The following is a 14,170-nucleotide window of genomic DNA, read 5'->3' as shown; positions in this document are numbered from 1 at the left end:
CAACCAGGTCTCTGATTTAGGTGATTAGGAGACTTTATGAGGATAGTTGTTTCCTGTAGTCTTCTGGAATTAAAGGTTGCTGCCCTCGGTACTCTGCTTTGTAGGTGATCCTTGTTATATGCATCATTACATAACCCCAGACACATGCAGAGACACATATCACCTAATATGTAGGTTCCCAGCTTGAGGCTGAAATGGGTGACATTTCGCTTCTTGTCTCATCTCTCTTCCTGTGACCAAGTGTCCTTTCTGAGCTCTGTTTTGGCGGCACGTTTTGTTGTTTTTGTGCTTTCTGTTAGCTATTTTGTTGTTTAAAACAATCCCCAAGTAGAACCGTAGACCTCTGCCTAGTGCAGTAGAAGGCTGCGATGTGCCTTTTAGAATAAATTACATGCATTAGATCAGCTTTGGTCAAACGGGAGTTAGAGTATCTAAGTATACCGTGGCTGCGTCTTTACTGTATTGTGTCTGTGAAGTCAATGTTAGTGAATAAACACTATATATTAAAGTGCCTTCAAGTACACATCAAACAAGGTTACATATTGATGGCTGCAGCTGCGCTGCTGCCCACAGGGATTCATGCAGAAGAAAGTCTGTCTCCTCGGATATCTGGGCCCACAGCCACAGTAAAGAGCTGTTTCCAAGGTTCAGCCTTGGCAGGGTCTTATTTGCCATTTAACAAAAAACAATTGTAACCAGAGCCTCCCAGGAACCTAAGTGGTGGGATCTGGCCTGGGGTTGGGTTTTGGTCCGCGTTCTAGTCCTCTGTGTGTGCCATCCAAGGTCTTTGGGCACCAGCAGTGCTTCCTAATCTCCATTTAGCTCTAACTTTTCTGACCAGCAAGAGGAGGCATCACTTACCCCAGCCTCTCCCCAGGTGACAGCCACAGATGCTGACAGTGGTCCATTTGGCATCCTCTCCTATTCCTTGGGTGCTGGGCTTGGAGCTTCTGGATCTCCCCCATTCCACATTGATGCCCACAGTGGTGATGTATGTACCACCCGGACCCTGGATCGTGACCAGGGACCTTCAAGCTTTGACTTCACAGTGACAGCTATTGATGGGGTAAGTAAATGGACCTTGGCCAGAGATATTGGGGTAGAGTTCTCACCGAGGCTAGACAAGGCCTACTGACTGATGATTGCATGTTCCACCAGGGAGGCCTCAAGTCCATAGTGTATGTGAAGGTGTTTGTGGCTGACGAGAACGACAACCCACCTCAGTTCTACCCACGGGAGTATGCCGCCAGTCTGAGTGCTCAGAGTACACCAGGCACAGCTGTGCTGAGGGTGCATGCCCATGACCCTGACCAGGGACCCCATGGGCGACTGTCCTACCACATCCTGGCTGGCAATAGTCCCCCACTCTTTGCACTGGACACACATTCAGGTGAGGAGCCTCCCACCACTAACACCTGCTGTCAGTCCCCTCTTCCCACCTGTCCAACAACACCTCCTCTTTCCAGGACCTTTCTCTGTTCTTTCCCTCACCTTCTTTTGCTTCTCTTCCTTCTCCAGGGCTGCTGACAGTAGCCTGGCCCTTGGCCAGACGGGCTAACTCTGTGGTGCAGCTGGAGATTGGGGCTCAGGATGGAGGTGGCCTGCAAGCGGAACCCACTGCCCGAGTCAACATCAGCATTGTGCCTGGAACCCCCACACCACCTATATTTGACCAACTACAATATGTTTTTTCGGTGCCAGAGGATGTGGCACCAGGCACCAGTGTGGGCATAGTCCAGGCACACAACCCAGCAGGTATCAGATATCCCAGTACAGTCTTTCAGTACCATCTCAGGGTGGCCCTACCGAAGCACACCACTGGAAGCTCTAACACAAAACAGTGTGGCACACGAATGCCACCTTAATGCCGATTTCCTTGCCAACACCTGCCCCTTTCTCCATGCTCAGTAAAGCACAAAGGTGAGAACTGTTCTTGGGATCAAGAGGTGACCCCTACCTCTTTCCTGATGTTTCTCTCTTTCTCCCTAGGTCGCTTGGGGCCTGTGACCCTCACCCTTTCAGGTGGGGACCCCCGAGGGCTCTTCTCCTTAGATTCACCCTCAGGGCTATTAAAAACACTTCGCCCTCTGGACCGGGAGCTTCTGGGACCTGTCCTAGAGCTAGAAGTTCAAGCAGGCAGTGGAATCCCCCCAGCTTTCGCTGTGGCTCGGGTCCGTGTGCTGCTGGATGACGTGAATGACAACTCTCCTGCCTTCCCTGCACCTGAAGACACCGTGTTACTGCCGCAGAGCACCGCTCCAGGGACTCCCATCTATACCCTGCGTGCCCTAGACCCTGACTCGGGAGCTAACAGTCGGGTCACCTTTAGTCTACTTGCTGGAGGTGATGGAGTGTTCACTGTGGACCCCATCACAGGTCACGTCCGGCTTATGAGACCTCTGGGGCCTCCAGGGGGACCAGCACATGAGTTGGAGGTGGAGGCCCGGGATGGAGGCTCCCCACCACGCACCAGCCACTTTCGACTTCGTGTGGTGACACAGGACTTGGGAATCCATGGGCTGGCTCCACGGTTTGACAGCCCTACCTACCGTGTGGACTTGCCCTCAGGCACCACCACTGGAACTCAGATCTTGCAAGTACAAGCCCAGGCACCAGATGGGAGCCCTGTCACTTATCATCTTGCAGCAGATGGAGCCAGTAACCCCTTTGGCCTGGATCCACAGAGTGGGTGGCTATGGCTACGGGCAGCACTGGACCGGGAGTCCCAGGAATTATACACATTGAAGGTGATGGCTGTATCTGGTTCCAAAGCTGAATTGGGGCAACAAACAGGCACAGCCACTGTGAGGGTCAGCATCCTCAACCAAAATGACCACAGTCCCCGTTTGTCTGAAGAGCCCACTTTCTTGGCTGTAGCAGAGAATCAACCTCCAGGGACCAGTGTAGGCCGAGTCTTTGCCACTGACAGAGATTCAGGACCTAATGGACGCTTGACCTACAGCCTCCAACAGCTATCAGAAGACAGTAAGGCCTTCCGCATCCACCCCCAGACCGGTAAGCACTGAGACCTCACAGCCTCATCTCCAGACTGGCAAATGCCCAGACAAGATCCCCAGCCCAGATCTGGGCTGTAAGTATCAGGATTCAGCCTGGAGTTTGGCCCTGGTACTTGCCCACACTCCCCAGCCACGGCTTATCTGTAGTTCCCAGGCTCTGAATCCTTAAACATCCCACCACACTCTCCATCTTCACTTCCAGGAGAAGTAACTACCCTGCAGACTTTGGACCGAGAGCAGCAGAGCAGCTTCCAACTCCTGGTACATGTGCAGGATGCTGGGAGTCCGCCCCGCAGCGCCACAGGCACCGTGCATGTGGCAGTGCTCGACCTCAATGACAACAGTCCCACCTTCCTGCAGGCTTCGGGGGCTGCTGGTGGGGGCCTCCCTGTACAGGTGAGTCAAGTGTCAGGAACACATTCTGAAGAAGTATAAGAGAGTTGGGGAGGGTCTCCCAATTGAGCTGAGTATAGGTAAGAGAGACTGCCTCCTAGAACAGGTGTAGGACAAAAGGAAAACAGTTCCACCTATGAATGAATGCAAGCCGATTCTGGGTTGTTTTAATCGTTGGAAGAAGACAACAGTAGGTGACTGTCTTCCCACAGGTGCCAGACCGTGTGCCTCCAGGAACACTGGTAACTACTCTGCAGGCCAAAGATCCAGATGAGGGGGAGAACGGAACCATCCTGTACACCTTAACTGGTATGAGGGCAGAGAGGGGGGACCCTGGGAGTGATCAGGGCTCTCATGACCTGCCTTGCGTTGGTTGCTAAAACCTCAATCCTTCCTCTTCTTGTCCCCAGGTCCTGGCTCCGAGCTCTTCTCTCTGCATCCTCACACGGGGGAGCTGCACACCGCAGAATCCCTGATTAGAGCAGAGCGGCCCCATTATGTCTTAACTCTGAGTGCTCACGACCAAGGCAGTCCCCCTCGAAGTGCCAGCCTCCAACTGCTGGTGCAGGTAATGCTGCCTTTCCAAAAGCCCCCCTGGTCTGGCCTTTTGGGTCCCCTCCTATAGATCCAGCTTCTTGAGATCCTTGGACTCTTTGTCAGTCCAGTCTGACTAACCTTCCCTACTTCCCAAGATCCTCCTGATTCAGTTTTCCCTCCCGCTCTGGCGCGCAATAGGTGCTTCCCTCCACCCGCACGGTGGAGTCACCGGATTTCACAGAACCAGACCTGGCGGCAACGGTGCCTGTAGTCCTGACGGTGACAGCAGCTGAAGGACTTCGACCTGGATCTCTGTTGGGTTCGGTGGCTCCACAGGAACCAACCAGTGTGGGCGCACTCACCTACACTCTGGTGAGTGGCGCCGACCCCGAGGGCACCTTCGCCCTGGACTCGGTCACAGGTCGCCTGTACCTGGCGCGTTCCTTGGATTTCGAGGCCGGGCCGGCCTGGCGCGCGCTCACGGTGCGCGCCGAGGGGCCGGGAGGCGCAGGCGCGCGGCTGTTGAGAGTGCAAGTGCGCGTGCAGGACGAGAACGAGCATGCTCCCACTTTCGCGCGAGACCCCCTGGCACTGGCGCTACCCGAGAACCCTGAGCCCGGCGCCACGCTGTACACTTTCCGTGCATCGGACGCGGATGGCCCAGGTCCCAACAGCGATGTGCGATACCGCCTGCTGCGGCAGGAACCCCCGGTGCCCGCCCTGCGCTTGGACGCACGCACTGGTGCGCTTAGCGCTCCGCGCGGCCTGGATCGCGAGACCACACCCGCGCTGCTTCTGCTCGTGGAAGCCACCGACCGGCCAACCAATGCCAGCCGTCGCCGGGCAGCGCGCGTTTCGGCACGCGTCTTTGTCACGGATGAAAACGACAACGCCCCGGTCTTTGCTTCCCCGTCGCGGGTGCGCCTCCCGGAGGATCAGCCCCCCGGGCCCGCGGCGCTGCACGTGGTAGCTCGGGATCCAGACCTGGGAGAGGCTGCCCGCGTTTCTTATCGCCTTGCGGCTGGAGGGGATGGCCACTTCCGGCTACACGCTACCACTGGTGAGAGTTGGGCCCCGGATGGGAGGCATGGAGGGTGGTGAAGTACAAGGAATGCTAAAATTGGCTACCGACCACTTTACTGTGGCCTAGGAGCGCTGTCCGTGGTGCGGCCTCTGGACCGTGAACAGCGAGCTGAGCACGTACTGACAGTAGTGGCCTTGGACCATGGTTCCCCGCCACGTTCATCCACTCAACTCCTGACTGTCAGTGTTGTTGACATCAACGACGAGGCGCCCGCTTTCCCTCAACAAGAATACAGCGTCCTTCTTCGTGAGAACAGTCCACCTGGCACGTCTCTGCTTACTCTGAAGGCAACAGACCCCGATCTTGGTAAGACCTGTGGGAATGAATTATGGGAGGGACCGAGTTGGGAGTGAATTGATAAAGGGATGGAGCAGGGAAATAAAAGATACACTTACCGTTTGCTCATCCTCCATGCTGCTTCTCCTTAGGGGCCAATGGGCAAGTGACTTATGGGGGTGTCTCTGGCGAGAGCTTCTCTCTGGACCCAAACACTGGAGTTCTCACGACTCTGAGGGCCCTGGATCGGGAGGAGCAGGAGGAGATCAACTTGACAGGTATACTGATTAACTTTGCAGTGCTTACTGTCACCACCAAGCCTTTTATGCCTCCTTTGGTCATACTGCAGCCACTTAATAGAGGAGAGTATTCAGGCTTTGATGCCTAATTGCTGTTTCTGTCACATCACCACTAACTGACGCTAGTTACATATAAACAGCATGGGATGCAGAAAGGAAATGGGGAGTTTTCTGACATATGTCATGTATGCCCATGTATGTGCCCACATGTGTGCACATGTGTGTGCTGTGAGATAGACATTTTCTGCTGTATATGTGGACCTGGTGAACGTGTATGTGTGTGTTTCTCCATAGCATGAGGTAGGGTAAACCTTGTTGGTTTTGTTTCTCCACAGTATATGCCCGGGACAGAGGCTTGCCACCCCTGTTAACTCATGCCATAGTTCGAGTGACTGTGGAAGATGAGAATGACCATACTCCAACCTTTGGGAACACCCACCTCTCCCTGGAAGTGCCCGAGGGCCAGGACCCCCAAACCCTTACCACCCTACGCGCCTCTGATCCAGACAGGGGGCTCAATGGACAGCTACAGTACCGCATCCTGGGTGAGAGGCGTCCAGTGCCACAAGGCCAGCACCTACTTGCCCGGTTCTTGCTGCTTCTTGGCCCTTGTCAGTTTGTGCCAATGCTTCGGTGTATTCAAGTTACCTCTAGAGCATCTCCAGTTCTTTATCTTTCTCTACCCCTATTTTCTTTATCTTTTTCTTTTCTTGGTGCTCCACACAAAGTCAGTTGTTCTCAAACTGTCTCGGTCTCAGGGGCTCTTAAAACTTTGTTCTGTGTGATAGGATCTTCAACTATGTTGCCCAGGCTGGTCTTGTATTCATGACTGTCCAATTTCAGGCTCCAGAGCAGTTGGAATTATACTAGGAAGCCAGCTATACTGTTTAGTTTTCAGAACCCCAAAGGGTTCGTAGGTAACATGTTAAAAACCAGTATTTGCTGTGCTTCATATTAAAACACAAAAGAATTAGATATCATAGAGGAATGAACAATTAAGGATATTGTTTTCTATTTCTGCATAGGCATAAGAAAATGTTAGGATTTCAAACATCGTTGAATAGTATTGAGGTTGCAGTAATCTTAAATGTAACTAAAGGTCACCAGGACAAATTGAATCTCGAAAATACATCTTTTTTTTTTAAACCTAGAATATTCTGGAAAATACAGTACACAAATGCATGTTCTATTAATCAAAAGATAATGTCATACAGCATCCCGCAAACCCCACTTTACATTTGTGAGATAATGAGAATGAAAAGACATAAAATGTTTTAGTAAAGTACTTTGATTTTATACATATATTGAAAGAGTCTCTGGGGACTCAGGAGTCCCAGGACCACACTCTATTCTTTATAGTGTTCTCTCTCTCTCTCTCTCTCTCTCTCTCTCTCTCTCTCTCTCTCTCTCTCTCTCTCTCTCTCTCTTTGTGTGTGTGTGTGTGTGTGTGTGTGTGGTTTTTCAAGACAGGGTTTCTCTGTAGCTTTGGGAGCCTGTCCTGAAACTAGCTCTTGTAGACCAGGCTGGCCTCAAACTCACAGAGATCCGCCTGCTTCTGCCTCCCAAATGCTGGGATTAAAGGCGTGCACCACTACTGCCGGGCTATAGTGTTCTTCTTTGCCCTCGGTGTTTCTTTGCCTTTCTCCCGGCTCCCTTCTACTGCTTGTATTCCTGTTGTTACCTAGAAGTTGCCCCTCCTCTTGGGGCTAACATGTGCGCATCTTCTCTGCAGATGGCGACCCTTCAGGAGCCTTTGCCCTAGATCTCACTTCTGGGGAGTTTGGCACCATGAGGCCACTAGACCGGGAGGTAGAACCTACATTCCAGCTGCAGATAGAGGCCAGGGATGGAGGCCAGCCAGCCCTCAGTGCCACCTTGCTTGTGACAGTGACAGTGCTGGATGCCAACGACCATGTCCCAGCCTTTCCTGTGCCTGCTTATTCTGTGGAGGTACCTGAGGATGCACCCGCAGGGACCCTACTGCTGCAGCTGCAGGCTCACGACCCCGATGACGGAGATAATGGCCGTGTGATGTACTACCTGGGTGCAGGTACAGCAGGGGCCTTCCTGCTGGAGCCCACCTCTGGAGAGCTGCGTACAGCTACTGCCTTGGACAGAGAACACTGTGCCAGCTATGCCTTTTCTGTGACTGCAGTGGACGGTGCAGCTGCTGGGCCCCTAAGCACCACAGTACCAATCACCGTCACAGTGCGTGATGTCAATGATCACGCACCTACTTTCCCCACCAGTCCTCTGCGCCTCCGCCTACCCCGCCCAGGTCCTAGCCTCAGTACACCAACCCTGGCCCTGGCCACACTTCGAGCTGAAGATCGTGATGCTGGTGCCAATGCCTCTATTCTATACCGGCTGGCAGGCACACCACCACCCGGCACCACTGTGGACTCTTACACTGGTGAAATCCGTGTGGCTCGCTCCCCTGTAGCTCTGGGACCTCGGGATCGTGTGCTCTTCATTGTGGCTACTGACCTTGGCCGACCAGCTCGCTCTGCCACTGGTGTGGTCATTGTTGGAATACAGGGAGAATCTGAGCGTGGACCCCGCTTTCCCCGAGCTAGTAATGAGGCTGTACTCCGTGAAAATGCACCCCCAGGTGGGTCCCCAGTTTTATGTCACAGATTTGAATCCCTGAAAGGACCGGGGTTAGTCACTGACATGTAGTGACCACAGTCCAATGAATACCATGTTTCCTCTCTTGTTTTCCCTCCAGGAACTCCCGTCATCTCCCTGAAGGCTATCCATTCAGGGGGCTCAAATGGACCAATCACTTACAGCATTCTCAGTGGGAATGAGAAAGGGATATTCTCCATTCAGCCTAGCACAGGTAAGGAGCGGGAAGTCTTACAGGAGGAAGGCTCCTGGAGGAGTAGGCTCTTTGGGCCAGAAGGGGTTTTGGTGGGAGGAGGAGTTGCCCTCAGAGAGGGAGGCTCCAGAGCAAGGAAAGGCACTATGGCTGACGCAGCCTATCTCCCATAGGAACCATCACAGTCCACTCAGCAGAGGGGCTTGACTTTGAGACAAGCCCACGGCTACGACTGGTGCTCCAAGCAGAGAGTGGAGGAGCCTTTGCTTTCTCGGTGCTGACCCTGACCCTTCAAGATGCCAATGACAACGCTCCCCGTTTCCTGCGGCCTCACTATGTGGCTTTCCTGCCAGAGTCCCGACCCTTGGAGGGTCCCCTGCTGCAGGTGTGGGGTGTGATGGGAAGATAAGGGACAGGGCTGGTCAGACTTGTTTGTGGCCCAGCCAGTGTCAGCAATCTCTTACACTTACTAGGTGGAAGCAGATGACCTAGATCAAGGTTCTGGAGGACAGATCTCCTACAGCCTGGCTGCATCCCAGCCAGCACGGGGCTTATTCCATGTAGACCCAGCTACAGGCACTATCACTACCACGGCTATCCTGGACCGGGAAATCTGGGCTGAAACACGGTGAGACCTGGCACCTGTATGGATTGAGTCTGTGTGGATTCAAGACCCGTCTTGCATTTCTCTCACTTTCTAAGCCACACCCCCTTGCCCTTCCCGGGGTTCATTCCTGTCTCTAGGCCTTGCTCCCTGACTATGCTCTGTATCTAGGCTGGTACTGATGGCCACAGATAGAGGAAGCCCCGCCCTGGTGGGCTCAGCTACTTTGACAGTGATGGTCATCGATACCAATGACAACCGCCCCACCATCCCCCAGCCCTGGGAGCTCCGAGTGTCAGAAGGTGAGGGTCAAGTAAAACAAGAGGTGTCAAGGGCTCCCACGGTGAGAAGAACTCTACAGTCACCTTTTCCTCATGTTTTGCAGATGCACTGTTGGGTTCAGAGATCGCACAGGTAACTGGGAATGATGTGGACTCTGGACCAGTCCTATGGTATGTGCTGAGCCCATCTGGGCCTCGGGATCCCTTCAGCATCGGCCGCTATGGAGGACGTGTCTCCCTCACGGGCCCCCTGGACTTTGAGCAATGTGACCACTACCACCTACAGCTGCTGGCACACGATGGACCTCATGAGGGCCGTGCCAACCTCACAGTGCTTGTGGAGGACGTCAATGACAACGCACCTACCTTCTCCCAGAGCCTCTACCAGGTACCAGCTCTTTCTGGATGTCCCCATACCTGGGCCTGGGCCTGTTCCTATTGGAGCACCATAACAGAGGTAGAAGTGGCTGACTGGGCTGGGTGTCGGGGTTGATGTGGGAGTGGGGGGGGGAGTGTCTTGTTTAACACCAGCTTTTCAAGTTCTGTGGACTGCATCCAAGTTCTGCATTCTGTGGTGAGAAGGGAAAGGGTGGGCAGTTCTTATTCCGGTGCCAGGGAGTGTGGTTCCAATCTGGACACCAAGTACAGTTTATGGGGTCAGCCTCCAGCTCACAGGCCTCGAATACTTTCTGTTACCCCTCAGGTGATGATGTTGGAGCATACCCCACCAGGCAGTGCCATTCTCTCCGTCTCTGCCACGGACAGAGACTCTGGTGCCAATGGTCACATTTCCTATCATCTGGCTTCCCCTGCTGAGGGCTTCCATGTCGACCCCAACAATGGTACGTCTTCTCCAGAATCCGATCCCTTTATCATTGACCCTATTGGGTTACTTGGCACTCAGTCCTAAAATTTGCCACTTCATCATATCTTGACTCTTGAATCTCTGACCCAGAGCGGACATCCCCTGCCCCCAACTTTAATAAAGGTCCCTTCTGGCTGTATGTCTGGAAGCTGTCTCCTGACCTTTGAATACCTGAAGACACTGCACACTGTCCCAGCACATGGGCTGTTCCCAGGAGGCTGACTCCCAAAGCCATGCCTAGACTGTGGAGATGCCCTTGTTGACACAGTGACGTCACTGAATGCCTGTTTCTTTCCCTACCCTTCTCGTCCCAGGAACTCTGTTCACGACGATAGGAGCAGTGGCCTTGGGCCAGGATGGGCCAGGAATGGTGGACGTGGTGCTGGAAGCACGAGACCATGGGGCTCCAGGCCGGGCAGCACGGGCCACAGTGCACGTGCAGCTGCAGGACCAGAACGATCATGACCCTAGCTTCACGCTGCCATACTACCGTGTTGCCGTGTCTGAAGATTTGCCTCCTGGTTCTACCCTGCTCACCCTGGAGGCCACAGATGCTGATGGGAGCCGCACCCACGCCACTGTGGACTACAGAATCATCAGTGGGAATCGGGGCCGAGTCTTCCAGCTGGAACCCCGACTGGCTGAGGTGGGGGAGGGTGTCGGACCAGGTCCCCAGGCATTGGGCTGCCTAGTGTTGCTTGAGCCTCTAGACTTTGAAAGCCTGACACAGTACAATCTGACTGTGGCTGCAGCTGATCGCGGACAGCCGTCCCGCAGTTCCACTGTGCCAGTGACTGTCACTGTACTGGATGTCAATGACAACCCACCCGTCTTTACCCGAGCATCCTACCGTGTGACAGTACCCGAGGACATGCCTGTTGGAGCTGAGTTATTGCATGTGGAGGCCTCCGATGCTGACCCTGGACCTCATGGCCTTGTGCGTTTCACCCTCAGCTCGGGTGACCCTCTGGGGCTCTTTGAGCTGGATGAGAACTCAGGTGCTCTGCGACTGGCCGGCCCTCTGGACTGTGAAACCCAGGCTCGACACCAGCTCGTGGTGCAGGCAGCTGATCCTGCTGGGACACACTTTGCTTTGGTACCCGTAACAGTTGAGGTCCAGGATGTGAATGACCATGGTCCAGCCTTCCCATTGAACTTGCTCAGTACTAGCCTTGCTGAGAACCAGCCTCCGGGCACCCTTGTGACCACACTACATGCAATTGACGGGGATGCTGGGACTTTCGGTAGACTTCAGTACAGCCTATTACAGGCAGTGCCAGGGCCTGAGGGTCGTGAGGCATTTTCACTGAACAGCTCAACAGGCGAACTGCGGGCGCGGGTGCCCTTTGACTATGAGCACACAGGAAGCTTCCGCCTGCTAGTGGGTGCTGTTGATGCTGGGAACCTCTCAGCCTCTGTCACTGTGTCGGTGCTGGTTACTGGAGAAGATGAATATGACCCTGTCTTCCTGGCTCCAGCGTTCCACTTCCAAGTGCCAGAAGGTGCCCAGCGTGGCCATAGCCTGGGCCATGTGCAGGCCACAGATGAGGATGGGGGTGCTGATGGCCTGGTGCTCTATTCGCTGGCTACCTCTTCCCCTTACTTTGGTATCAACCAGACGACAGGTGCTTTGTACCTGCGAGTGGACAGTCGGGCACCAGGAAGTGGAACAACCACCTCTGGGGGTGGGGGCCGGACCCGACGTGAAGCACCTCGGGAGTTAAGGCTGGAGGTAGTAGCAAGAGGGCCTCTGCCTGGATCCCGGAGTGCCACAGTACCTGTGACTGTGGATATTACCCACACTGCTCTGGGCCTGGCACCTGACCTCAACTTGCTATTGGTAGGTGCTGTGGCCGCCTCTCTGGGAGTTGTGGTGGTGCTTGCTCTGGCTGCTCTGGTTCTGGGACTTGTTCGAGCACGGAACCGAAAGGCTGAGGCAGCCCCTGGCCCAATGTCACAAGCAGCACCCATAGCCAGTAGCTCTTTACAGAAGCTGGGCCGGGAACCCCCGAGTCCACCACCCTCTGAACATCTGTATCATCAGACTCTCCCTAGCTATGGTGGGCCAGGAACTGGAGGGCCCTACCCTCGTGGTGGATCCCTGGACCCTTCACATTCGAGTGGCCGAGGCTCAGCAGAGGCTGCGGAGGATGACGAGATCCGCATGATCAATGAGTTTCCCCGTGTGGCCAGCGTTGCCTCCTCCCTGGCTGCCCGAGGCCCTGACTCAGGCATCCAGCAGGATGCAGATGGACTAAGTGACACGTCCTGTGAGCCTCCTGCCCCTGACACCTGGTACAAGGGCCGAAAGGCAGGGCTGCTGCTGCCAGGTGCGGGAGCCACTTTGTACCGAGAGGAGGGGCCTCCAGCCACGGCCACGGCCTTCCTAGGGGGCTGTGGCCTGAGCCCTGCACCCACTGGGGACTATGGCTTCCCAGCAGATGGAAAGCCATGTGTAGCTGGTGCACTGACAGCCATCGTGGCTGGTGAGGAAGAGCTCCGTGGCAGCTATAACTGGGACTACCTGTTGAGCTGGTGCCCTCAGTTCCAGCCTCTGGCCAGTGTCTTCACAGAGATAGCTCGGCTCAAGGATGAAGCTCGGCCATGTCCTCCTGCTCCCCGTATTGACCCGCCACCCCTCATCACTGCTGTGGCCCACCCAGGAGCTAAGTCTGTTCCCCCGAAACCTGCAAACACAGCTGCAGCCCGGGCCATCTTCCCACCAGCCTCTCACCGCTCCCCTATCAGCCATGAAGGCTCCCTGTCCTCAGCCGCCATGTCTCCCAGCTTCTCACCCTCACTGTCTCCTTTGGCTGCTCGCTCCCCTGTTGTCTCGCCATTCGGGGTAGCCCAGGGCCCCTCGGCTTCAGCACTCAGCACAGAGTCTGGCCTGGAGCCGCCTGATGACACAGAGCTGCGCATCTAGCAGCGGCCCTAACCGGGCCCCGACCTGGGATACGTACAGTGTCCCCAAAGCAGGCCCCATTCTCAGCCTGCCCTGGGCAGCCTCGGACCATGACTGGCCATGGGGAGGCCACCACCAGTCCCCAGCTCTCCACCCCAAACTCTTACAGTCGGGACAGGTCCCACATTTCACCCCAGTCTCCTCAGCGTTAGGACCACAGAGGGTCTGCTTGTCATTGACCTGTGACCAGATCCAGCGTGGGGAGACATAAGAACGAGGCAACAGCCTTGGGTTCTCTTCAGCCAAGACTTCCTGTCCTGCACCAGCACCCTGCAGTGGAGCTGAGACTTTATTTATTGGGGGGTAGGGGGATGGGGAAGGTCCGTCCAACTGTTAGGGCCCGGCTTCTTTGGGTTCCTCTGACACCCCTGCCCCTGCCCAGAACAAGTGCCAATTCTCACTCTGGAGCCTTAATAAACTGCAGTTTGTATCCAGCCTCCGGCTCTGTTCTGTCAGGGTAAGCAGAAGTTGCCTGGAACAGTGCTGTGGACAGCTGGCAGACGCAGAAGGGTGGACGTCTGAAGTAGGGCAGGCACAGCGAGCTCAGGAGCCTAGTCCTGGTCTCTCCAAAGTTTTCGCTCTAACATGGGCAGGAACTCAGATGTAGTGATCTCCAGGAGAGACCGCATGGAGAGAAGTGTAGGGTCCTAAGCCTGGGGATCTAGAAAAAAATGGGGGTGGTTACAAGAGCAGGTAAGTGAAGAGATCCTCAGCCCTGCCCATGTACACACACCCTGGAACCATGAAACGCCCACATTAATAAGAGCTCACTTTTGCTGAGCCCGCCGGGTCCGTCTCAGCCAAGGTTTGCTTGCTTTATCTCAGTGCATGTTTTCACCCCCAAATATGAGGTAGATTGCTTTTATGCAACAGTCACTGAATTTTAAATAAAGAAACCTATGCTCTAAGAGCTTAGTTTGCTAAGATTGTACGGCCAGCAGTAGCCCACACCTCTGGACCTTCACAGTCCAGTCCTTTGTGATCCCTGGAGTGACAGACTTGAGCATCAGGCGAGGAGCCCTGGGCTT

The 14,170-nt window shown here is 54.8% G+C and overlaps 1 protein-coding gene across 1 annotated transcript in view; it reads left to right on the top strand.

Moving 5' to 3' along the window:
* Dchs1 (dachsous cadherin-related 1) overlaps nt 1-13,576 on the top strand; it is a 32,583-nt gene extending 19,007 nt beyond the window's left edge. The window contains exons 3-21 of the mRNA XM_050131336.1: nt 878-1,066; nt 1,159-1,390; nt 1,519-1,755; nt 1,990-3,015; nt 3,220-3,413; nt 3,623-3,719; nt 3,821-3,978; nt 4,146-5,007; nt 5,098-5,337; nt 5,460-5,585; nt 5,942-6,151; nt 7,339-8,217; nt 8,335-8,448; nt 8,601-8,812; nt 8,901-9,055; nt 9,203-9,333; nt 9,417-9,700; nt 10,016-10,154; nt 10,492-13,576. Coding sequence (XP_049987293.1) covers nt 878-1,066; nt 1,159-1,390; nt 1,519-1,755; nt 1,990-3,015; nt 3,220-3,413; nt 3,623-3,719; nt 3,821-3,978; nt 4,146-5,007; nt 5,098-5,337; nt 5,460-5,585; nt 5,942-6,151; nt 7,339-8,217; nt 8,335-8,448; nt 8,601-8,812; nt 8,901-9,055; nt 9,203-9,333; nt 9,417-9,700; nt 10,016-10,154; nt 10,492-13,103 — 8,097 coding nt within the window. The 3' untranslated portion in view covers nt 13,104-13,576. The remainder of the gene's footprint in view (nt 1-877; nt 1,067-1,158; nt 1,391-1,518; nt 1,756-1,989; nt 3,016-3,219; nt 3,414-3,622; nt 3,720-3,820; nt 3,979-4,145; nt 5,008-5,097; nt 5,338-5,459; nt 5,586-5,941; nt 6,152-7,338; nt 8,218-8,334; nt 8,449-8,600; nt 8,813-8,900; nt 9,056-9,202; nt 9,334-9,416; nt 9,701-10,015; nt 10,155-10,491) is intronic.
* The last annotated feature ends 594 nt before the right edge of the window (nt 13,577-14,170 follow it).

This window comes from Alexandromys fortis, unplaced genomic scaffold (assembly GCF_014885135.2).
Source record: "Alexandromys fortis isolate MF-2015 unplaced genomic scaffold, M_Fortis_MF-2015_v1.1 scaffold_329, whole genome shotgun sequence".
Classification (NCBI taxonomy): domain Eukaryota; kingdom Metazoa; phylum Chordata; class Mammalia; order Rodentia; family Cricetidae; genus Alexandromys; species Alexandromys fortis.
Note: the sequence above shows the minus strand (reverse complement) of the source record. Positions and strands in the feature narration are given on the sequence as shown.